Genomic DNA, 23,257 nt, shown 5'->3' on the forward strand with positions numbered 1-23,257 from the left:
CACTCCAGTCAACCTAACTCCACTCCTAACTGAGGGCCAGTGAACGTATTTGATGGATTTTATCCGGTCACATCTATCTAGGGTAACGGACATAATTTAATTTATATACTGGGTCAGTGTTTTTTGTGTTCCTTGGCCACAGGGGTGCAATTAAATGCTTTGGCCACTGCTGTGAAGAAGCTCCAAATCGCCAACGTCTTTAACTTGGGCTTTTTTACAGCCTCTATCTGGTCATCTGCAAATGGGACATCAGGCTTGCAGTGTTCTGTGAGTTCCAACTTCTGCTGTTGTACTTGCTCCAGGGGTATCTGCAGGCTTATCTTCTTTAAAAGGACATTTCAAAATTGTTCATATTCATTATCTCCAGCACCACCCCAACATCAACATATGTGAAAATGGATCGTTTTCTTGTAAAAGGGGAAGATACGTGTTTCCAATGACAACATCAACAAATTAGTAGGCAATTAGTAGGCAATGCCTACTCATAATTGGTTAAAGGAAAGTCATTGAGTACACTTCCTTCTGATCTCTTCCCTCACTAATTTTATAAAACTGAGCCGGCGTTCCATGCCAAACTACCATGTTGGAATCTGAACAAGAAGACCCTGCTCCTCTGATAGGCATCTACATCATTGTCACGCCCTGACCATAGATTGCTTTGTATGTTTCTATGTTTTGTTTGGTCAGGGTGTGATGTGGGTGGGTATTCTATGTTGTATGTCTAGGTTGTCTATTTCTGTGTTTGGCCTAGTATGGTTCCCAATCAGAGGCAGGTGTCTGTCGTTGTCTCTGATTGGGAGCCATATTTAGGTAGCCTGTTTTTCCTTTGGGTTTTGTGGGTGGTTGTATCCTGTGTCTGTGTTATCACCATACGGGACTGTTTTGTTCGTTTGTCAGTTTATTGTTTTTGTTCATTGTTCAAGTATTCTTATTAAAATGGATACTTACCACGCTGCGCATTGGTCCTCCTCTTCTCATTCCAACGACGAGCGTTACAATCATTCCTTAATGGAGCTGACGATTTGTCTAGATCTCTGTGAGATGGAGCCAACCATGCCGTCATGTACATCTGTGAGATGGTTCATCCCCGCTGCAAAATGCCACGTGTCCCTGAACACCTTTTTCAGGGTCAGCTGGATGATGCAGAGGGTTGATTTCTCAGGCTGGACTTCGATCTTTTTGAAGGATGCCACTTCTCTCTTGAGTGGAACTATGAATACCGGCCAGTCCATGTTGGTGTTTGGGAACTCTGGGGCCTTGGTTGGCTTCTGAAATTGGCTCTGTTATGAAGAGTTAACTTTTTTCCGTATTTTGTTTTTATTGGCTGGAAATGGCACTTGGGTTGTCTGCCATTAAAGGATGAAGATAGATACAGTGGCTTGCAAAAGTATTCACCCCCTTGGCATTTTTTCTATTTTGTTGCCTTACAACCTGAAATTAAAATAGATTTTTTGGGGGGGTTTGTATCATTTCATTTACACAACATGCCTACCACTTTGAAGATGCTAAATGTTTTTTCTTGTGAAACAAACAAGAAATAAGACAAAAAAAAACTGGAAACTTGAGCGTGCATAACTATTCACCCACCCAAAGTCAATACTTTGTAGAGGCACCTTTTGCAGCAGCAGTCTTTTGGGGTATGTCTCTATAAGCTTGGCACATCTAGGCACTGGGATTTTTGCCCATTCTTCAAGGCAAAACTGCTCCAGCTCCTTCAAGTTGGAGGGGTTCCGCTGGTGTACAGCCATATTTAAGTCATACCACAGGTTCTCAAATGGATTGAGGTCTGGGCTTTGACTAGGCCATTCCAAGACATTTAAATGTTTCCCCTTAAACCACTTGAGTGTTGCTTTAGCAGTATGCTTAGGGTCATTGTCCTGCTGGAAGGTGAACCTCTGTCCCAGTCTCAAATCTCTGGAAGACTGAAACAGGTTTCCCTCAAGAATTTCCCTGTATTTAACACCATCCATCATTCCTTCAATTCTGACCAGTTTCCCAGTCCCTGCCGATGAAAAACGTGGTGTTCTCGGGGTGATGAGAGGTGTTGGGTTTGCGCCAGACATAGCGTTTTCCTTGATGGTCAAAAAGCTCAATTTTAGTCTCTGACCAGAGTATCTTCCATTTGTTTCGGGAGTCTCCCACATGCCTTTTGGCAAACACCACATTTTTTTCTTGAACAATGGCTTTTTTTCTGGCCACTCTTCCGTAAAGCCCAGCTCTGTGGAATGTACGGCTTAAAGTGGTCCTATGGACAGATACTCCAATCTTCGCTGTGGAGCTTTGCAGCTCCTTCATGGTTATCTTTGGTCTCTTTGTTGCCTCTCTGATAAGTTTTGGTGGGCGGCCCTCTCTTGGCAGGTTTGTTGTGGTGCCATATTCTTTCCATTTTTTTATAATGGATTTAATGGTGCTCCGTGGGATGTTCAAAGTTTCAGATATTTTTTTATAACCCAACCCTGATCTGTACTTCTCCACAACTTTGTCCCTGACCTGTTTGGAGAGCTCCTTGGTCTTCATGGTGCCGCTTGCTTGGTGGTGTTGCAGACTCTGGGGCCATTCAGAACAGGTGTATATATACTGAGATCATGTGACAGATCATGTGACACTTAGATTGCACACAGGTGGACTTTATGTAACTAATTATGTGACTTCTGAAGGTAATTGGTTGCACCAGATCTTATTTAGGGGCTTAATAGCAAAGGGGGTGAAAACATATGCACACACCACTATTCTGTTGTTTTAAAAATTTTAAATTTTTTAAATTAAATAATAATTGTAATTATATGATTGTTACAAGTGGGTTATGACCCTTCTTTGTGACGTGTACATTAGGCCACACATTTTTTTGCGGTTAAATCATGCCAGTATGTAAACCTGCCTTTGTTTTCAGGTGCAAAAATCATGTTGTAAGATCATTCTTATGCTTTAGGTTATTTTGTTGTTTCTATAAGTAAGAAAAACTCAAATCAAGGTCCATACAGTTTATTTCCATTGTGTCTATCTGTACAATAACCCTATAAAACAAGTTTACATGCAAGTAAAAAATGTGTTACATTCAGCCTAGCTAGTTCTTCCTCTTTTCCACTCAAGGATTTTCGGGTTCCTCCATTTCTCCTACCCCCTTTCCCCCCTTCTGTCTCTCTGGATGCTGTCACTGTTCTCTGACTGGCTGTTGTGACAGAGCCGTCTCTTGATTTGGCAGCCTCTGCTAAAGCTGAGTTTAATTACTCCTTTTCAGCACCACGACACACACACACACACACACAGCATGCCACATCGTTCTCGCAGTAATTGTCAAAAACGCACAGTGATTGAAGTCTCCATCAACCGTGCTACCTGACAAACGGCTAGGCATCTCACGTCTCGTAGACAAAGAAGAACCCCAGATTCGTCATGGTTTTTCGCAGGGTTTTTTTCATCAACACTTTGAAACATTAGGGGATATGTAAATGTGTGTGTTGGCCTGCCACAGTGTTGGACAGGCAGCGCGGATCGAATAGCCAATTAAAGAGGAGGATTTACAGTACATGATTATTGACTGAGTTTGGATGAAGGGTCCATTCTATGATAAAGATGCGCAAGCAATGACTCATGTAGAAAATAGTTATTCAGATAGAATATGTTTGTTATTTACTATAGTCCTAAAATAATTTTATTTATAATATTCCTAAAATCAAAACAATTACTATATTCCTAAAATGCTAAATAATGAAATAACTGTATTGAAAGTTCCCTGAAATATTTCCTTTCCTATTCCTTTGTTACCTGTGATTAATGGAACTGTGACTGTCAGATGAGAGATGTCTTTGTGAGAACGAACAAAGCACATTTGATTGTTGACACCATTGCAACTAAGATGGATCGGAGCTAGTAAGACCCATGACAGATGAGACAAAAATAAAGAAATTCCGTTTCAATTAAATTATCTTTTTCCATTGGATTTTGGTACTCTGTTGCACCTGTAGAAGTTTGTTGAATGGGTGTGGACTACTTTTGAACTGATGGTCCATTTTCTCCTTTCTCTCCTCTCTCCCAGGCACCTTGCCCTATGACATAAAGATAGTGATTGCGGGGAACCATGAGTTGACCTTTGACCAGGAGTTCATGGCTGACCTGATCAAGCAGGACTTCTACTACTTCCCGTCGGCCTCCAAGCTGAAACCAGAGAACTACGAGAACGTCCAGTCCCTGCTCACCAACTGTATCTACCTTCAGGACTCAGAGGTCACCGTACGAGGCTTCCGCATCTACGGCTCCCCCTGGTGGGTGACTCTGTAACTGCAGTATACCTGATAGTTGACAACACTCCTACTACTTGATCTATTTCTACCTATCAATCTTCTCTCACAACCACTTTGTCCTTCCTCTCCACTTACTTTCCTGTCAGTCATTCACTCACCCTCCCCTCCACACACTTCCTCCCATGCTCTTTTTTTCATTGGCTACCTATCTAGCTATGGTTCCTTCCTCTCTTTCTCCCTCCCTCCCTCTCTCCTCTCCTGTTCTCTCTCCCTGGTCAGCGCCTGTGTGTGTGTGTGTGTGTGTGTGTGTGTGTGTGTGTGTGTGTGTGTGTGTGTGTGTGTGTGTGTGTGTGTGTGTGTGTGTGTGTGTGTGGTGCTGGTTTAACAATGCTCCATAATGCAGTATGTGTTTTTGGTGAGGGGCCCCAGAGGTAGTGTGTAGGCACTGGGATGGGTGTGGGGCACCCTGTGCTAGGTAATTGGTTTGCTGAGATAGTGGGGTCCCTTGAGTTAGAGGAATAGCCGCTATGGAGAGATGCCTCAGGTGTGTTGAGAGAGCGAGAAGGGGGAGAGAGAGGAAGAAGGGATGGGGAGAGAGAGGGAGAGAACTGAAGACAGAGGATGTGAGAGGAAGAATGGTGCACACAGCTTCAATTCAGTAACACCGGCCGGGCTTGGCTGGTGCAGTAGGCTTGCTACAGAAGGCAGATTAAATAATGTGTGTGTGTGTGTGTGTTGCAGCAGCCCGAGGCTCTGTTCCTCCAGCACAGAGGGACTCCAGCTGGAGGTGCCGTGTGTTCCCCTCTCCACACTGTCTGCTCCCTCTATTGCTCTACCTCTCCTCATCCCTCCCTCTCTCCCTCAATCCACCTGTCTGTCTGTGCGCTCCACATGTCGCTGGCTCGGCAGTGGGAGCACGGGGGAACGCGGGGGGACGAGGATGTCTCTTTCTCTCTCTAATCTCTGTCAGGAGCAGTGGGACAGCGCCTGCTTTACCCGCTCCAGTCCCGTCTCCATGGCGATGCCAGACTGGGACTGCTTTATGGCCCGTGACCGGCCTGTACTGTAGCCTCGGGGTGGTGGGAGGAAAGAAGCCTCTCTGCCTGTCTGTCTGTGTCTCCTGCCCTGATGAGTCATCTGCCCTGAATTAACTGTAACCGCACAGTCGTTCTCCCCTCTGCTCCAGTCGTTCTCCCCTCTGCTCCAGTCGTTCTCCCCTCTGCTCCAGTCGTTCTCTCCTCTGCTCCAGTCGTTCTCCCCTCTGCTCCAGTCGTTCTCCCCTCTGCTCCAGTCGTTCTCCCCTCTGCTCCAGTCGTTCTCTCCTCTGCTCCAGTCGTTCTCCCCTCTGCTCCAGTCGTTCTCCCCTCTGCTCCAGTCGTTCTCTCCTCTGCTCCAGTCGTTCTCCCCTCTGCTCCAGTCGTTCTCCCCTCTGCTCCAGTCGTTCTCCCCTCTGCTCCAGTCGTTCTCCCCTCTGCTCCAGTCGTTCTCCCCTCTGCTCCAGTCGTTCTCTCCTCTGCTCCAGTCGTTCTCTCCTCTGCTCCAGTCGTTCTCCCCTCTGCTCCAGTCGTTCTCTCCTCTGCTCCAGTCGTTCTCCCCTCTGCTCCAGTCGTTCTCTTCTCTGCTCCAGTCGTTCTCCCCTCTGCTCCAGTCGTTCTCCTCTGCTCCAGTCGTTCTCTTCTCTGCTCCAGTCGTTCTCTCCTCTGCTCCAGTCGTTCTCCCCTCTGCTCCAGTCGTTCTTTTCTCTGCTCCAGTCGTTCTCTTCTCTGCTCCAGTCGTTCTCTCCTCTGCTCCAGTCGTTCTCCCCTCTGCTCCAGTCGTTCTCCCCTCTGCTCCAGTCGTTCTCCCCTCTGCTCCAGTCGTTCTCTTCTCTGCTCCAGTCGTTCTCCCCTCTGCTCCAGTCGTTCTCTCCTCTGCTCCAGTCGTTCTCCCCTCTGCTCCAGTCGTTCTCCCCTCTGCTCCAGTCGTTCTCTCCTCTGCTCCAGTCGTTCTCCCCTCTGCTCCAGTCGTTCTCCCCTCTGCTCCAGTCGTTCTCCCCTCTGCTCCAGTCGTTCTCCCCTCTGCTCCAGTCGTTCTCCCCTCTGCTCCAGTCGTTCTCCCCTCTGCTCCAGTCGTTCTCTCCTCTGCTCCAGTCATTCTCTCCTCTGCTCCAGTCGTTCTCCCCTCTGCTCCAGTCGTTCTCCCCTCTGCTCCAGTCGTTCTCTCCTCTGCTCCAGTCGTTCTCCCCTCTGCTCCAGTCGTTCTCCCCTCTGCTCCAGTCGTTCTCTTCTCTGCTCCAGTCGTTCTCCCCTCTGCTCCAGTCGTTCTCCTCTGCTCCAGTCGTTCTCTTCTCTGCTCCAGTCATTCTCTCCTCTGCTCCAGTCGTTCTCCCCTCTGCTCCAGTCGTTCTTTTCTCTGCTCCAGTCGTTCTCTTCTCTGCTCCAGTCGTTCTCTCCTCTGCTCCAGTCGTTCTCCCCTCTGCTCCAGTCGTTCTTTTCTCTGCTCCAGTCGTTCTCTTCTCTGCTCCAGTCGTTCTCTCCTCTGCTCCAGTCGTTCTCCCCTCTGCTCCAGTCGTTCTCCCCTCTGCTCCAGTCGTTCTCCCCTCTGCTCCAGTCGTTCTCCCCTCTGCTCCAGTCGTTCTCTTCTCTGCTCCAGTCGTTCTCTCCTCTGATCCAGTCGTTCTCTCCTCTGCTCCAGTCGTTCTCTCCTCTGATCCAGTTGTTCTCCCCTCTGCTCCAGTCGTTCTCCCCTCTGCTCCCCTCTCACCCTCCCTCCATCTCCCTTCTTCCCCTTATCTTTCCCTGTCTCATTTCCTCCATTCTTCTCCCTCAATCCCCTCAGCAAACACTATTCCACAAAGCCCTGCTCCAAGCCCATATCTCTCCTTCTCCCCATCCCTCCATCCATCTTTACTTCTGTTCTGTCATCCTTCAATCACTTGTTCTTTCTTCTATCGCTCCATCCCTCTCTCCTCATGGGGGTCTGATTGCATGTGGTTCGCAGCATGGTGCTTTCTTGTCCGTCCCATGTCTCTGTCACACACACACACACACACACACACACACACACACACACACACACACACACACACACACACACACACACACACACACACACACACAGCTCCACAATCCCTATCCCTACCCCCCCAGTCTCCAGCCAAAATTAGATCCGAACATAGCATGCTGCATCCTACCCAAATCCTAACAATTTGTCATTCTCTGAAATGCGGAATCAAAAGGACAGCATGGGGGAGCAGTTGTGTGTGTGTGTGTGTGTGTGTGTGTGTGTGTGTGTGTGTGTGTGTGTGTGTGTGTGTGTGTGTGTGTGTGTGTGTGTGTGTGTGTGTGTGTGTGTGCGTGCTTCTGTTCCTGTTCAGACTGTAATGCAAGTTTACAAGTCATTTGTCATGGGCGTATCGCAAAGCCACCCCGCGTCTCGGAGCTAAAGGGACATGGAGGCAGAATGGAAGGTGTGTGTGTGTGTGTGTGTGTGTGTGTGTGTGTGTGTGTGTGTGTGTGTGTGTGTGTGTGTGTGTGTGTGTGTGTGTGTGTGTGTGTGTGATGGAGGTAGAACAGAAGAGCCCCGAACCATAGTCTAACAGTAGCGTGGGAGGCATGGGAATTAGCCACAGTGGTCGTCTTTTCAAAGCCCAAACGATGCAGAGGAGCCGCTACACACAACACAAGCACAGAAACACAGCGGAACGAGGGAGAAGGAGGAGAAAGTGGAATGAGTGAGGGGAGTTTTAATGTAGACCTGCTCAACTGTGTTTTGGATTTTATTCCTTTCTTTTTTTGAGTGTCTGAGAGGGCAGAGGTGGCATCATTAGTGTAGTCTACAGCTGTGTGTGCGTGTGTGTGTCAGAATGTATGAGGTCTCGGGAACACATGTTTTGCTTTACACGGGGGAGAGAGAGCTCCTCGCTTCGCTGCAGACTTCCAATGTAGCTAATCACATGGCTAATTAAGGAGATCACAACACTGTGGTGCGTGTGTGTGTGTGTGTGTGTGTGTGTGTGTGTGTGTGTGTGTGTGTGTGTGTGTGTGTGTGTGTGTGTGTGTGTGTGTGTGTGTGTGTGTGTGTGTGTGTGTGTGTGTGTGTGCATGCCCTGCTGGTATATCCAAGAAGTGAACTATAAATGATGTAGCCTATTTAAATGATTAGCAGAGACTGCGTGGGCCTGATGAAATTCATCGTAAACCAGTCCCTTAAACGATGAATTGAATTGTGATTCAGTGGTAATCTCCACACCGATGATTCAATTCAACACAACTGTGTCGCCCTCACCTTGCTCATGGACTGAACAATGAATGACCGGCCTTGTAGTTAAACATGTCATTTTAAACATGTTCTTTCTACAGCTTTAGTTCCATGTAGATCCTCACAGTATTTCACTCTCTTCACTGGTTTTCTCTTGAGTCATTTCATTGAGCTTTGTGCTTCTTTTGGACTCAGCAGGGAGGTTGGAACACCAATGAGAGAGAGATAGAGTAGGGAGATAGGATTGTTATTACAGAGAGGAGATAGTAAAAGGGAAAGGGTGTAGAAAGAAGGTAAGAGAATGGGGTAAAGAAAGAGAGATGTAGAGATTGAGAGGCAGGAATGGCGAAAGGAGCGCGAGAGAGGGGGAGAGAAGGAGAATAGGGGGATGGAGAGAGTAACAGAGGCCTTACAGCGGCCCTCTCTGTGGAATGAACTCTTGGGTTAACTCTCAGTGTTCATAATGACAGTGTCTGAGGATGGCACACACAGACACACACACACACATCTGAAGAGCGACGGGAGAGAGAGAGGGGAAGGACAGAGGAGAGAAATCAGGAGCTGTTTCTTGATGTGGGAGTGGTGGGATGAGGAGAGACTCTTTTAAAATAAAAGAAACGGGAGAAATGTATCGCTCCCCACTGCTCTCCGAACGGAATAATTAAGCACGGAGATGCAAAAGACTCCTTAATTAGATTTTTTAATTATTTAGGATTTCACTTCTTTCTATAGTGCCCCAATTAAGAAAGCTCATCAGAAAAACTAAAGAGATGAAGAGAGTCTTCTCCTCTTCCTCCCACTCTCCTCTCTTTTGATTCATGGTGAGGGACAGAATACCTTCTCCCCCTGTTTTGAAAACTTCTCTGATGAAGGAGGGATGGAAAGAAGGAGAGATCTCTTTGCGCTCTGTTTTTAATGAACAGGTGTTGTGATGTAGACTGAGAGGAGGGGTGGAGAGTGGCGGAGCTAGAAAGAGGGAGAGAGGGACAGAATACTCAGGGTTGTTAATAGAAGGACTCTAATGATCATGTAGAAATGATGAAGGTAATTTGACCTCTTTGGAGATAGTCTATGAGTTCTAGCTGTTACTGCTGAACAGCTCTTACAGGATATAACGAGAGAGGGAGGGAGGGAGGGAGGGAGACTTGTCGTCCTGCCCTGTGGGAACCAGCTAGCTAGCTACAGTAGTGTCTCGTGGTGGGTGTTAATTGTCTAGGACCGCTCACCAGAGGCCTTGCTAAATGAACATCTGATGTGCTCAGAGACTGTCCCAAAAACCCTGGAGCCCTGTGCTCTACCCCTCCTTCTCTCTCCCCTCCTCTTTTCTTCTTTCTCTCTAGTTCGTCCACATCGCCTGTTTCCAGGGGTTGAGGTGTATTCCCCAATTGGGACAGTGAGGTAGCCTATGATGAACACTGAGTAGTAATAAACGGCCACTTAACTGTTTGGAGGGAAAAAGGGAGAGAAAAACTGCCTTCTTCAGCACTTGTCACTTTCCCCCCTCCGTAGATTCTCTTTGTTCTTTAATCTCTTTCCTCCATTCTCGTTCTCTTTCTCTAAGTGCTGTCAGTCTCTGTCCCTGCAGGTGAGTAAACACACTTATGGTGAGGCGTTAAGAAGGGAGGGAGAGAGAGAATGAACGAGGGAGGAGAGGAGGAGAAGGCATTTAGTGTGTCTTTTTCCTGTAGGGATTTCTCTTTAAATTACCTGTTAAATGGCCTCAAGAGGAAGGCGTGTGTGTGTGTGTGTGTGTGTGTGTGTGTGTGTGTGTGTGTGTGTGTGTGTGTGTGTGTGTGTGTGTGTGTGTGTGTGTGTGTGTGTGTGTGTGTGTGTGTGTGTGTGTGTGGTGCTGTAGGCCATTCTCTGGTTACACACAAATGCTTCCCCTCTCCAAGGCATGTGGGCTTCATATTAAATTTGAATTAAAGCGATTCTGTCCGTATGTTCCCCCTCTTCTCCCACACACACACACACACACACACACACACACACACACACACACACACACACACACACACACACACACACACACACACACACACACACACACACACAGATATAGTGTTGTTCTCAGCGTATAGTTTCTCCCTTGCGGTCTCAGTCGGGTCAGGCAGTGAGCAGTCACTGGTCAGTGTCCTTGTTGACCACAATTAGACCACATAGTCAGAACCAGTCTAGAGGACCAGGAATGCTCGTCCAAAAGGGATCAGGGGTGTGAGTGGGGTTGTATGATGCTGTGAGTGTGTGGGGTGATTTCTTCCCCCTTAGGGTGTCTCTGTCCTCCATATCAGACCCTTCTGCTGTGCTGGCACGCGTGCTGCCATGATGCCCAGAACAGGGGTCCCTCTTCACCCCCATCTGCCATATTTTCACCCCACCCTGCACCATCCCACCAACCTCCATCTTTGGCAAATCAGTGTGTTTCCTTATGCACAGGAGACTGGTGGATGGGAGGGAGGGAGGGAGCAACAGTAGAAGGCCCTCCTTTTCTTTTCCTTTCTTTCCTTTTCTTCTCTCTCCCTCTGTCCACCGGAGAACTTTGAAATAATTTGTGTCTCGTGGGTTTTTACACATTCTAATTTCCAACTAAATGGGACATCTGTTTGAGAAAGGCAAGATTTGCCACGGTTGCCAAGGCAACTATCACTCTGAAGGAGTTGGAAAAAAGAAGTCCAACAGCTTTTCTGGACAGAATTAGACTGTAGTGGATGTAGCTAACGCACATTATCCCTCCAAGACAAACACAGCTTAGACACATGCTAGTCCCTCTCTGTCTTTCGCTCTCTGTCACTCGCTCTCGCCCTCTTTCTCTCTCGCTCTTTCCCTCCTCCCCTCACTTTTTGCCTCATCCCCCTTTTTTTCTTCCCCTCTCTCCCTATCTCTTCTCCCCGCTCCCTCCCTATTCCCCCCCCCTCTGCAGAATCATAAGAAGAAAAAGATACGCGTCACATTGAGATCTGCCACCAATTAAAAAGGAAAGCCCCTCCCCCATCTCTCCCACTGCCGTCTCAACTGTCTCTCCTCCTCTGTGAAGCCACCTATTCCTCCATGGTAATTGGTCATTATTTAGAACAGGAAGGGACAAATGTGCTTCCCTAGCGCTTCTAAATGCTATTTAAATGGGAATTCATTATGTTCGACGCTAACAGGGTTAGCGCCTAGCGCCACGTCTGTTATTAGGGAACTGGAAATGAGACAAGCAGGCAGGCAGCAGTCTAGGCTCAACCATGGGAATCAAAATACGGCAAAGACCTGTTGTCTGCCTGTGACACTCTACAGAGGTGTGTTTGGAATGGAGTCAGACTAGACCGTGGATGATGGGTGTATGGGCAGGTATGGACACAGGAGAACGTGTAGGAGGGCTAGTGTCAAGTACAAGAGGCTAGAGATGTCCGATCTTCTACTCAACCTGCAGCTTACTTCAAAGTGGTTAGTGTGCATTGGACCTTATGACCATGTTGACCCAGATCAGTGTTAACCAAATGGGAGGTCAACTCATGGCTTTAACATCATGAGCGCTGGCTTGAAACAAGATCCCTACTTTAAGCATTAGGCGGGTCAACGCACAGACAAATCTTTAAGGGGAACCTTGCTGGCATATTTGGGTGTATTCTGTTCCTCACTCTGCCCCCTCCCCTCTTTCTTTCTTGGCCCTCCTCTGCCCTCGTCCTCCTGCCTGCAGGGTTTGGACCCCTCCTCTCCATTGCCGCTCCAGGCACCTCCATATGACACAGCTCTCACCCACCTGCTCTCATCACACACACACACACACACACACACACACACACACACACACACACACACACACACACACACACACACACACACACACACACACACACACACACACACACACACACACACACACACACTGGGCTGCTGCAGCTTTCCTCCACCTGCTGCAACAAGGGAGGCTTACAGGATGTTGGAAGCAGGCGCTGCCTACACCCCTACCTCTCCACACACACATGCTGCTGACAAACACACACATTGAACACACACATTGAATGTACACATGTACATCCACAGAAAGACTCACTTCCTCATCCCCTTAGTCTTTCTTTGTCTGCCAAACTTCCTGTCTCTGTCTGTTTGTCCGTCGGCCTCTCTTTTTTCCCCCATGTTTCTCTTCTTCTCTCATTCTCTCCTTCCTTTCTCTCTTTCACACTTTCTGTCAAGTGTATCCACTTTGCGAGAAGACGTAGGTGGCGGCATGTGGATGTCCACATGAAATCCCCCCCCACCCTGGCGGCAACGTTAGTGCAACGTTAGTGTAACGTGTCTCTGTGCATCCTGTGAGATCAGCATCCGACGGGAGCTCATTATCGCTGGGCATGAAGTCGTCTGTCAGGACCCAGCAGATTTGTCATCTCTCAGTACCTCACACTACCCATCCAGGGATAGGGGGAGGAGAGGGAGAGAGGAGGGGGGTCTTTGTTCGGGGTAGTTGGCTACAGAATCTGAAGAAACTCACAGAGCATTTCATGACCATCGCAGGGTAACTATTCCTGACAGTGCATTTCATAGGGATCCATGACAGATGTGTCATAGTGTGACTACGCGTCTTAATATTGGAACCTTGTGAGGACAAGGTGACGTAATTGTGTTTACTGCATATTGCTTGAGATTGTATCGGCAACTGTGTTGTAACTTATAAATTCAGGGTAAAAATAAATTTTGAAAAGGGGGAGTAAATTGCTGAAACATTGTCAATAGAAGCGCTCCTTCCTCCTCGTTCTCTCGGGTTAATACGGTAAGAAATGCTGTTAGCCTGATTTAGTTTCAGAGCGTCCCTTGCTGCTTTATGGTGCGATGTAAAACACCAGAAATATTAGTGATAATACGATAGTGAACGACCCAGATGTCATATTCTGTCGTGTAGCCCGAAGTTCCTTCAAAGTCCTGTGTCTGTTTAACTACTAGTAGTCTTTCCTATGTCCCACTTTAATGCATGTCACTGATGTAGATTTGACGCGTGGGCAGATGTACAATTGTGAAGCGTAAGCTGTGTAAACTATAGCACAGGTATAGGAGAGACGTGTGTGAGAGGCTCAGTCCCTGATCAAACACGGTTTCCTCTGAGATTCGGAGATTCTGACTGGGCTAGTTTCTGCTGATCTGTACTTTTCTGTTTCTAAAAAAAAAAAGGGGGGGGGGCACGGAGGAGAGGAAAGCGCGGACGGACAGGGATGCGTTTGTCTTTTCTGACATCCAACTTGATTACAGAGGAAGAGCAGCAGGCAGGAGAGAGAGGGAGAGGAAGAGAGGAGAGCAGGAACAAGAGACACATCTATTCATCTGTCACTAACCCTACGCATCAGTCCCTCTGTTGCCCTCTCTCTCTCTCTCTGTGTCTGTCTGTCTCTCATTTCTCTTTCATTATCTATCTGGTGGTACGTCTGTATCACTCTTTTTTTTCCATTTCTAATTCGTCCTTCTCTTTTTTGTCTTTGTCTATCCGTCTCTCGTTCTCCCTACAGTATATAATATATTTCTCTTCCCCCTATTTTTTCCTCTCCTAATTCCCTCCACCCCTCATTGTTCCCCTTTAGAGGAAGTCTGCCTGCGTATTATTAAATGTGGGAAACATCAGTCTATAGGGAGACTGAGACCTGCCAGGTGTGAGAGAGTGTTTGTGCATGCGAGTGTGTGTGCATGAGAGTGTGTGTGCATGAGAGTGTGTGTGCATGAGAGTGTGTGTGCATGCGAGTGTGTGTGCATGTGAGTGTGTGATCGACACCGGGCGGTGGGAACAATGTTTCAGCATTTCACCAAACAAGCAGAATTAATGACACAGTGGAGGAGGAGAGAGAGAGAGAGCTCTGGGATTTATGGGGGGAGGGGGGGGGGGGTTAGTGGTTGGTTTAGACAGCAGCTGCGCTTCATTGATGGGGCTCGCTGTGGGAATGGATGAAACCAGCTTGATTTGACAAAGAAATGTAGATTTTGGAGAGGAAATGTACAGGCAGCTTCACAGCTGTATAATATTGTTGTGTGCTGCTAGTTTAATAAAGATGAGGTTTTATTGTCAGAAGAAATGCTCTCCTCTGAGAAAACCCTATAAGAACACGTCTGGCTTTAAACCTGACATTGAAGGTGGTGGGGGTTCTTGGGTTGTGTGCTGCTGCTGCTGCTGATGAGTGTGAAGCTGTGAATGAGCACAGCTGTGAGGCTGACTGCTACTGGTCCAGAGCACCAGGCCTTTCAGACTTCACACAAGACAAGTGTCTCTGTACCCATCACTGTTTTGTTGATGAGGCTTGGTGTGTGTGTGTGTGTGTGTGTGTGTGTGTGTGTGTGTGTGTGTGTGTGTGTGTGTGTGTGTGTGTGTGTGTGTGTGTGTGTGTGTGTGTGGGCGGATCTCCCTGCGCTCTGTCACAGATGGGTTCTGCGACGCCACCTTGGTCTGCTCCAGTTTCACCAGGATGGTTGGACAATCTGAGACTACTGCTGTACAGGGGTGTGTCTGTGTATAACAAAATGTGTATATCAGCTCAGAGGAAGTTGTGCAGGTGTGTGTTTGTGTGTCAGTGCGTGTGTGTGCCAGCCCCGGGGCCAGACATTGACTGGTGTAGCTCAGTGACTGTACTGTGTTTAGTGGATGAGAGCTCGGTGGTAGTCCGTCACCTAATCCTCCACCCACCCAGTGCTTAGACCCCCCACTGCGCTCACCGCTCGCCTGCAATTAAGCCATTACAGAAACACACACACAGGCGTTGAGAGAGGGAAAGATGGGAGGAGAGACAGAGTACTAAACAGCATTGCTTGATTTCCCATGGGTCAACATTTACTGATAAAGTTTCCCTGTTTCGGTGTCTTGTGTGTGTTCATATTTCTTTTTTAGCGTGCGTGTGTGTGTGTGTCAGCGTGTCAGCCCGGTTCCCCCTGACCCTGCTGGGTGTTACATAAGTCATGCTGAGGGCCAATATGTCCCCAATCTGCCTCTCCACAGAGAGAGGGGAAGTGGGGATGGGGGCAGGTAGAGGTAAAGAGGTGGAGAGGTGAGATTAGACAGGAAGAGAGGGAGGGAGAGAGTGGGTGCTCACTAGAAGACAGAAATATAGAAGGAGGAATAGATGGGTTGAGTTATGGTACACGGATAGATACAATGAAGATGGAGAATGACAGATTAAGTAAGGACATGGGGAAATGAAGAAAGATGGTGACGGGAAGAATGGGAGGGTACGGGGGTGTTGAAGTAAGGACTGTTCTGTAGCTCACAAAGGGAAAGGGGGGGTACCTAGTCAGTTGTACAACTGAATGCATTCAACCGAAATGTGTCTTCTGCATTTAACCCAACCCCTCTGAATCAGAGAGGTGCGGGGGGCTGCCTTAATCAACATCATCGATGCCCGGGGAGCAGTTGTTGGGTGTTAACTGCCTTGCTCAAGGCCAGAACGGCTGATTCGAACCAGCGAGCTTTCGGTTACTGCAGGCTGGGCCCTGTCACATTTCTTATCCTCCTGACTGTCAGAGTCAGATATACAGTACTCTGCCTTTCAGCCTTCTCTCTCTCTCTCCTTCCCCATCTCTTATTTTCCCTCTATCCCACTCCCTTTCTTTCCCTCTCTTGCAATCTCCCCCTCTCTCTCTCTGCATCAGTGTCGGTGTCCGTCCCTTTCCCGATCCCTCTCCTTCCCCTTTTCTCTCCCTGCGTCTAGTAGTCTACTAGTAGTCCTGCTGCGAGGATCAATCTTGCCGGGTGGACTGGCTTGTGTGTGTGGTAGTCGTGATTAAACATCAAAGTCTGTACATGAACCATTGTGTGTGGGAGGGAGAATAGTGTGTGCTGAGAAAGGTTTAGAGTTGGGATTAATAATGGAAAAGAGAAAGAAACGTATTTCTCTGTAACATGAAATAGCGTCTTCTTGGAGTCAAATTCTCTCCTGCTTCTCCCATGTACCAGCGCGGGTTATGTGTCTGTAAATTAACTTATAACTGTCCTATTCAAAAATTTGAATCCTATTGTGTGTGATAGAGAGAATGGGACAGAAGCAGTGTTGATGCTACTTCTTAAACTGACTCATTTTAAAATGGCTCCTCATTGGCTCATGGAGTAGACTTAAACAAAGAGGACAATGGGAGATATCAGACAGTCAGAGGACATAGAGTACCTCGTAGTATTTAATAGTATCTAATACTGACAGAGAGAAGTTCCCTCAGAGTAGAATGTATTGTTTGTGTGTAATTACCCTGTAATAGTAAGTAGTGTTAGCAGTCAGTAGCCTGTGTTTGAACTAGCCCACCTAGCCTCCAGGCTAGTGAATGAGTAAATGAGAACAGGAAGGCTGCTAAAAGCATCTCTAAGCAGCTCTGTTGACCTCTATCTGAGCAGTGAAGTCCCAACGGACCTCTCCCACCCCGGAACACTTTTAATTGAAACAGGCTCTTAACGAGGTTAGCGGTGGGGGGGGTACGGAGACACACGTCAAGTGGTGCGGGGAGGCAGGGGGGTTTAATATGAAAAACTCAGCTCGTAGGAGTGACGAGTGACAGCAACCCCCTTTAGTATTACCCAGATGTGAGCACACACTCATACACACATGCGTACACATGCACACACGTACAGTACACGCACATACACACAGTCTAATAAGAGCACACAAGCAGAGAGAGAGTGTGTGTGTGTGTGTGTGTGTGTGTGTGTGTGTGTGTGTGTGTGTGTGTGTGTGTGTGTGTGTGTGTGTGTGTGTGTGTGTGTGTGCGTGTGTGTTTTCCTCTCCTTCCTTCCAGGCTGTTATTAGGGTCGTTAAGTCGACAGTAGCTCTTAATTAACTCGAGCTGAGGTGATGATGGTGGGGTGTGACTGCATCCACTCTGCTTCTCTGAGAAATAGCAAACTTGAAATGAACACACACACACACACACACACACACTCCTATAGCATACACACATTCGTTAGCTGTCTCTCTGGTTGCGCCTCTCTCATCTATTCCGTCTTCCTATTCTGCTTCTCTTCATACTGTCTGTCAAAAGATATGTAGAGAGAACCCAGACTTGTTCTATACTGTATAGATACCACTCTTTTCTGTGTTCTCTCTCCGTTTTTCTTCACCTCCCTTTCTCTACCTCTCTCTTTTCCCCTGTCTCACAACATCACTAAAGAATATCTCCCTCTTTCTCTCTTTTGTCTCTTGTCTCTCTTTCTCTATTTCTCACCAAGCCTGTTCCTCTCTAGACCTCAGGATAAGTCTGGAATTGATTTAGATTTAAAATTCCTATCTTCTGGCGTGCTGTTTTTCTTCCTAACGACTGTGAAGTTAACCAAAGTGTGTGTGTGTGGTTAACGCCTCGCGCCCCTCAGCATTGTCTGATTCGTTAATCATTCATGGGCTTTCTCCAATGATATCATTAAGCTTCTGAATGGAGAAACACACACACACACACACACACTGAAATAGTTACACGCACACATTACCGAGAGCGAGACTGATCTCCTATTTGTTTTCAAACCTTCTATAATATTACCCTGTTAAGTAAAGTGGTGTTTTGGGTAAACCTGACTCAACCTCTCTCTCTCTCTCTCTCTCTCTCTCTCTCTCTCTCTCTCTCTCTCTCTCTCTCTCAGTCTCTCTCTCAGTCTCTCTCTCTCTCTCTCTCTCTCTCTCTCTCTCTCTCTCTCTCTCTCTCTCTCTCTCTCTCTCTCTCTCTCTCTCTCTCTCTCTCTCTCTCTCTCTCTCTCTCTCTCTCTCTCTCTCTCTCTCTCTCTCTCTCTCTCTCTCTCTCTCGCTTTAGAAAAGGGGGAAAAGAATCACATCAAATGAAAGTGATTTTTACGCAGTTGTTTTTTTCCCAGCGTGCTTTGCTTTGCCCCTAGACGACGCCTAGGGATCCAGCGCTCTAACTCAAACATCTGTTTCCTTCTTTTTCATATCCGTAACAAATAACAAACCTGTCTTTAATATGCTGAGCACGTCCCCAATTCTCCTCCCTAACTGCACCAAAAAACGCTAGTTTATTTCTAATCCCTTCCCTGGTCAAATCCTTTTCATATAGTGGAGATGTTATCCATAGTATTATATTCTTTTAGTTTTCGTGTTTAGACTGCAATCAGAAGAATCAGGGTTTTTCCTGGAGTGAAGTTACACTCTCACAGTTAAATCAGTGTATCTTCCTTTTGCTACTGGGATAAGGATGTGACATGTTACACTGCTGACATGTGACATTTCATATGGTCCATGTCCTAATAAAATAATACAGTCAGATGCACTTTCAGAGTCAGATGAACTCGTGGATACCATTTTTATGTCTCTGTGTCCAGTATGAAGGAAGTTGGTGGTAGTATCACGATCCAATGCTAACTAGCGTTAGCGCAACGCCTGGAAGTCTATAGGTATCTGCTAGCATGCTAGATACTGTATAGCATGTGATTTTGGCCCTAGTGGTAGAAAATCCCAGACTTTTAACTTGAGATGAGCTGGAAGTGGGAACAGAAAGAAGAAATGCAAGTGTTTACATAATGTACAAACTCACTCTTTTCTCTCTCATTCCCTTCATCTCTATCTCATTTCATCTCCATGTCTCTCTCAATAGCCCCTTAATTCTTTCTCATCTCCCCTTTTCCCTTTCTACCCCCCTTCTCTATCTCTCTCTCTTTCTCTCTCTCTCTCTCTTTTTATTGAACCCTCTGTTAGGGAAATTACAGTCCAATAGCGATTACCAGAGAAAAGTGTTTTTCCTCTTCATCTCTCCATTCAGATATGAAGAGGGGATGGATGGGTTGCGTCTCAAATGCCACTCTATTCCCAATACAGCTCTGGTCAAAAGTAGTGCACTAGGGAATATGGTGCCATTTGGAACGCAGATGAGACTGGCAGCTCATCTCATTTTAATTGAGACATGTTAAGACGGACATGAATATTTAACCGGCCCAATTAATATGCTAAGGCCAATTTAAATGTTTTAAAATTCACTGTGTAAATTATTGAAATTGCGTTCACTGGGAACTTCAGATGTTTCATAAAGTGTTTAGGATCTGATGTCCCGAAGTGAAGGAATTTTAATGGAGTAGATTCAAGCTGAAATGGGACACCGTTTCCCATGATGCATCTCTCACTCTGTCTCCTTAACCTCTCAGGCAGTGACCCCAGGGTTGGGACCATCACCAAATGTATCCTGCTGTATAATACCACCAGGTCTCTTTAATCAAGTGTGTGTGTACATGTGTGTGTGCCCCCCCACACACACACACGCACACTCTCGCTTGCATACATACACAAACAGGCAGGAAATGATAAAACAGCCTCCATCTGACGTTCCACTGAAGCGCCAAGCGACGGACGGCGTGGCGCAGATAAAAGTTGGCTTTTCCAGTGACTGCTCTCTGCAAATTAAAAAAAGCCGGCGGTACGAGAGCTAACGGCGGCGTCATCGTGGTTACACACGCGTGGCTCGCCTTACGGTACAGAGGAAGATGGATCTGAGGACTCATTGTTAGTGACATGTTAATTTCTCCACCGTCACTCACCCACCAGAGGCGTCCGCTATCAAAGTGAAGGGACACGGACCCAGCCGACAAGTCCCTCTCTTCCTCTCTCCTCTTTTTCTCTCTTCTCTTTTCCCCTCCCGTCCTGGAAGGCTCCAATGCCGACTGTTGAATCAAGCGGACGTTAATGTTTAATGTTGAGGTTTTATATCCTAGCGCTTTCTGCCTGCTCCTCTACGGTTCTGTCTAATTTATACTATTGCACTTTGTACGTGGCAGCAGTGGTGTTTGATTCAAGTTCGGAGGGAGTTGATTTGATTTGTCAGAGCAGATGATTAAGGTTCAGAGATTAAGTGCCATTTTAGCTATCACACTTAATCTGTCCCCCCGCAGGGTTCTCCCCTCGCAGGGCTCTCTCTTATTAGAGATGATGATCTGATGGGTGATTGTGTTGACAGTGATATGATATACTGTATTAATCTCTCTCTCGTTCTCTCTCTTTCTCTCTCTTTCTCTGAGCCAGGCAGCCATGGTACTATGGCTGGGGGTTCAACCTGCCAAGAGGTCAGGCTCTGCTGGACAAGTGGAACCAGATCCCCGACTCCACCGACATACTGGTCACACACTGCCCCCCACTGGGTGAGGGAGACATTACACCTGGGGGACACAATCATGAGGCATCATCGCACACACGTTACATACACACGCACATTCACACACGCACAGTCAGTGCTTTGATAGACTGTCAAATAAGTAATACTTTCTGAATAATCTGTCATTTATTCCTGTTATCATCCTCGTGTAAATATCTACCCACACTTGCATTACATTTGCATAACACACGCACACTTTCACAGCTCATCTCCTGCTGCAGCTGGGAGATGCTCAGACGAGTGTGTGTGATTGATTTCTGTGGCTGCTGCGTGGCGGCTCGCCTCTAAACACAGGGAGTTATTTTCCGTTCAGTTTAGCCAAGTGTCTCCAGCTCCCCTATCCTCATAAGCCACCGGCATATGGAGCAGCTACAGCGGGCCACTAATGCCTATTAGAGGGAGAGACAAAGAGAGGGGGAGAGAGAGGGAGAAAGAGGTGGGGAAGAAGGAGAGACAGAGCAAGAGAGAGGAGGCTGGGGAGGAGAAGGAGAGAGAGGGAGAAAAGGGTGGGGGAAGAGTACAGAGCGCGAGAGGTGGGGAAGAGAAAGATAGAGAGACAGAGGGAAAGAATGGACAGAGAACTACAGAGAGACCGTTGGTCTAGAGAAAAGAGGAAGAGAAAGATACAACAGAAAGCGAGGGGCTAGACGTAAAGTGACCGAGTAAAAAGAGTGAGAGGCGCGGTTCGTTCGCACTGCGGCAAAACCCGTCGTCTTTTATGGGGCGCGATGGAACGGAGATGGAGGAGAGGAGGAATATGGCCTTTTTTTTATCTAGCGCTGAGGAGGAAGTTACACAGGAGGAACAAATCTGTATGAAAGCTGTTTACTCACCAGCTGCCTTAAAACCAGCAGAGAATTAGTCGAGTGTCCAGAAATGGAGACAGAGCCATTACTCTTCACATCACAAAAGTCTCCACGGACTTGTAAAGTAGCCCAAAGTGATTTGAGTTTTTTTGTTGCTGAATTACATTTACTTATTTCGAGCTTTTCACTAGATTTCAAAGCACTTTGCGTCACCCCATCCACCACCAATGTGTGCATGGCACAAGAAAGACCAGTCCTGATAGTGTTTCTATAGACTCAGCGGTATGCTTCCTATAGAAGTGACACTAAATCAATCAATCTCTCTCTCTCTCTCTCTCTCTCTCTCTCTCTCTCTCTCTCTCTCTCTCTCTCTCTCTCTCTCTCTCTCTCTCTCGCTCTCTCTCTCTCTCTCTCTCTCTCTCTCTCTCTCTCACTCTCTCTCTCTCACTCTCACTCTCACCCGTGCCACACTGTGTGCAGGGTTCCTGGACTGGGTTCCTAAGAAGATGCAGCGGGTGGGCTGTATGGAGCTGCTCAACACTGTCCAGAGGAGAGTACAGCCCAAGCTACACGTGTTCGGACACATCCACGAAGGTACACACACACACACACATACACACACACACTTTCATTCTGTATGAATGAGGTTTCTCATACTGCTACACAAGCCTATATATTTAAATCAGATTATCGATCTTGTAGCACAAGGTCTTTGGAATGCGTCATTATGACTCGTTTATGGATTCTTGCCACGAGGCTGTATATGATTCTATTAAAGGCATACATTATGCCTGGAAGTGGTACTGCAGCTTCTCATCCAGGCCAGGGGGGACTGGGAGGCCTTCTCTCCAGGCTGAGTGATTCTTTTTTTGGGGTTAGCAGGTCAGCGTGGGTCCCTCGGAGCACCATGGCCCCTTCGGAGAGGACCAGATTAGTAACTAGATCAGATTCACACAGGGAGGAACAGGCCGGATTTAGCCCTGCGTGTGGATCTGTGCGACTGAGATAGATTGGGAGCAAGGAAGAAGGGAGAGAAAAGGAATTGTAGCTTTTGTCATTTGTCACACGTTCTTTATATCAGACCGGTTCATAATGAGTGATCGAAAAAGGCCCAAAAATATCTCACCTGTAAATCATTTCCTACATGTCAAACCAGATGCAGTTGCCGCTGTCAGTGTTAGATGTGGAGACTTGTGTCAATAAAGGGAAATGTAGAGAGAGTGTAAAGAAGTCAATGAACAAATGAGTGTTACTGTCAGTCTGTCTTTCTCTCCCTCTCTAACAGTCGTCTCCCCTCCTCTCTCCTCTACCTCCTCCAGGTTATGGTATGATGACTGACGGCACCACCACGTTCGTCAACGCCTCGGCCTGCACCGTCAACTTCCAGCCCATGAACCCGCCCATCGTCTTCGACCTGCCCAATCCGGCCAGGACCACATGACTAGAGAAGCCCCGCCCTGCTGAGCCCCCCTCCAATCAGGAGCCAAGTGGTGGGAAGGCAGATAGGTGAGGGTGGTGGGCAGGTGTGGTCGAGTACTGTTTATAGTCAATGCTCTAACGGATGCTGTGTGTGTGTGTGTGCGTGTGTGTGCGTGTGTGTGTGGCACAACACACACACACAAGCCCAAGTCTCTTACAGACGATGTGTGTGTCTAAAGAGACAGGCGCTGTTGCCAATCCTCACTTGGCAAATCCATCGATGTTCTTTTATATACTGTCATTCCTTTATTTCAACAAAAGCTCTTAGAAACTCTTAAGTAAGGCAAAAGACAGACCCCAGATGCCTCATCTCTCATATGGACATGTCAGCATTAGTCTGTAAATCTTCTGTTGCACTTCTACTGCACTGACAATCTGACCTGGCTGTCAGGTAGAGAAGAGGACAGGGGGAAC

The 23,257-nt window shown here is 47.3% G+C and overlaps 1 protein-coding gene across 1 annotated transcript in view; it reads left to right on the forward strand.

The window, feature by feature from the left end:
* The window catches only part of LOC120049398 (metallophosphoesterase domain-containing protein 1-like), a 35,392-nt gene extending 12,383 nt beyond the window's left edge, over window positions 1-23,009 (forward strand). The window contains exons 3-6 of the mRNA XM_038995664.1: window positions 4,037-4,262; window positions 20,429-20,544; window positions 21,845-21,958; window positions 22,684-23,009. Coding sequence (XP_038851592.1) covers window positions 4,037-4,262; window positions 20,429-20,544; window positions 21,845-21,958; window positions 22,684-22,805 — 578 coding nt within the window. The 3' untranslated portion in view covers window positions 22,806-23,009. The remainder of the gene's footprint in view (window positions 1-4,036; window positions 4,263-20,428; window positions 20,545-21,844; window positions 21,959-22,683) is intronic.
* The last annotated feature ends 248 nt before the right edge of the window (window positions 23,010-23,257 follow it).

This window comes from Salvelinus namaycush, chromosome 6, assembly GCF_016432855.1.
Source record: "Salvelinus namaycush isolate Seneca chromosome 6, SaNama_1.0, whole genome shotgun sequence".
NCBI lineage: Eukaryota > Metazoa > Chordata > Actinopteri > Salmoniformes > Salmonidae > Salvelinus > Salvelinus namaycush.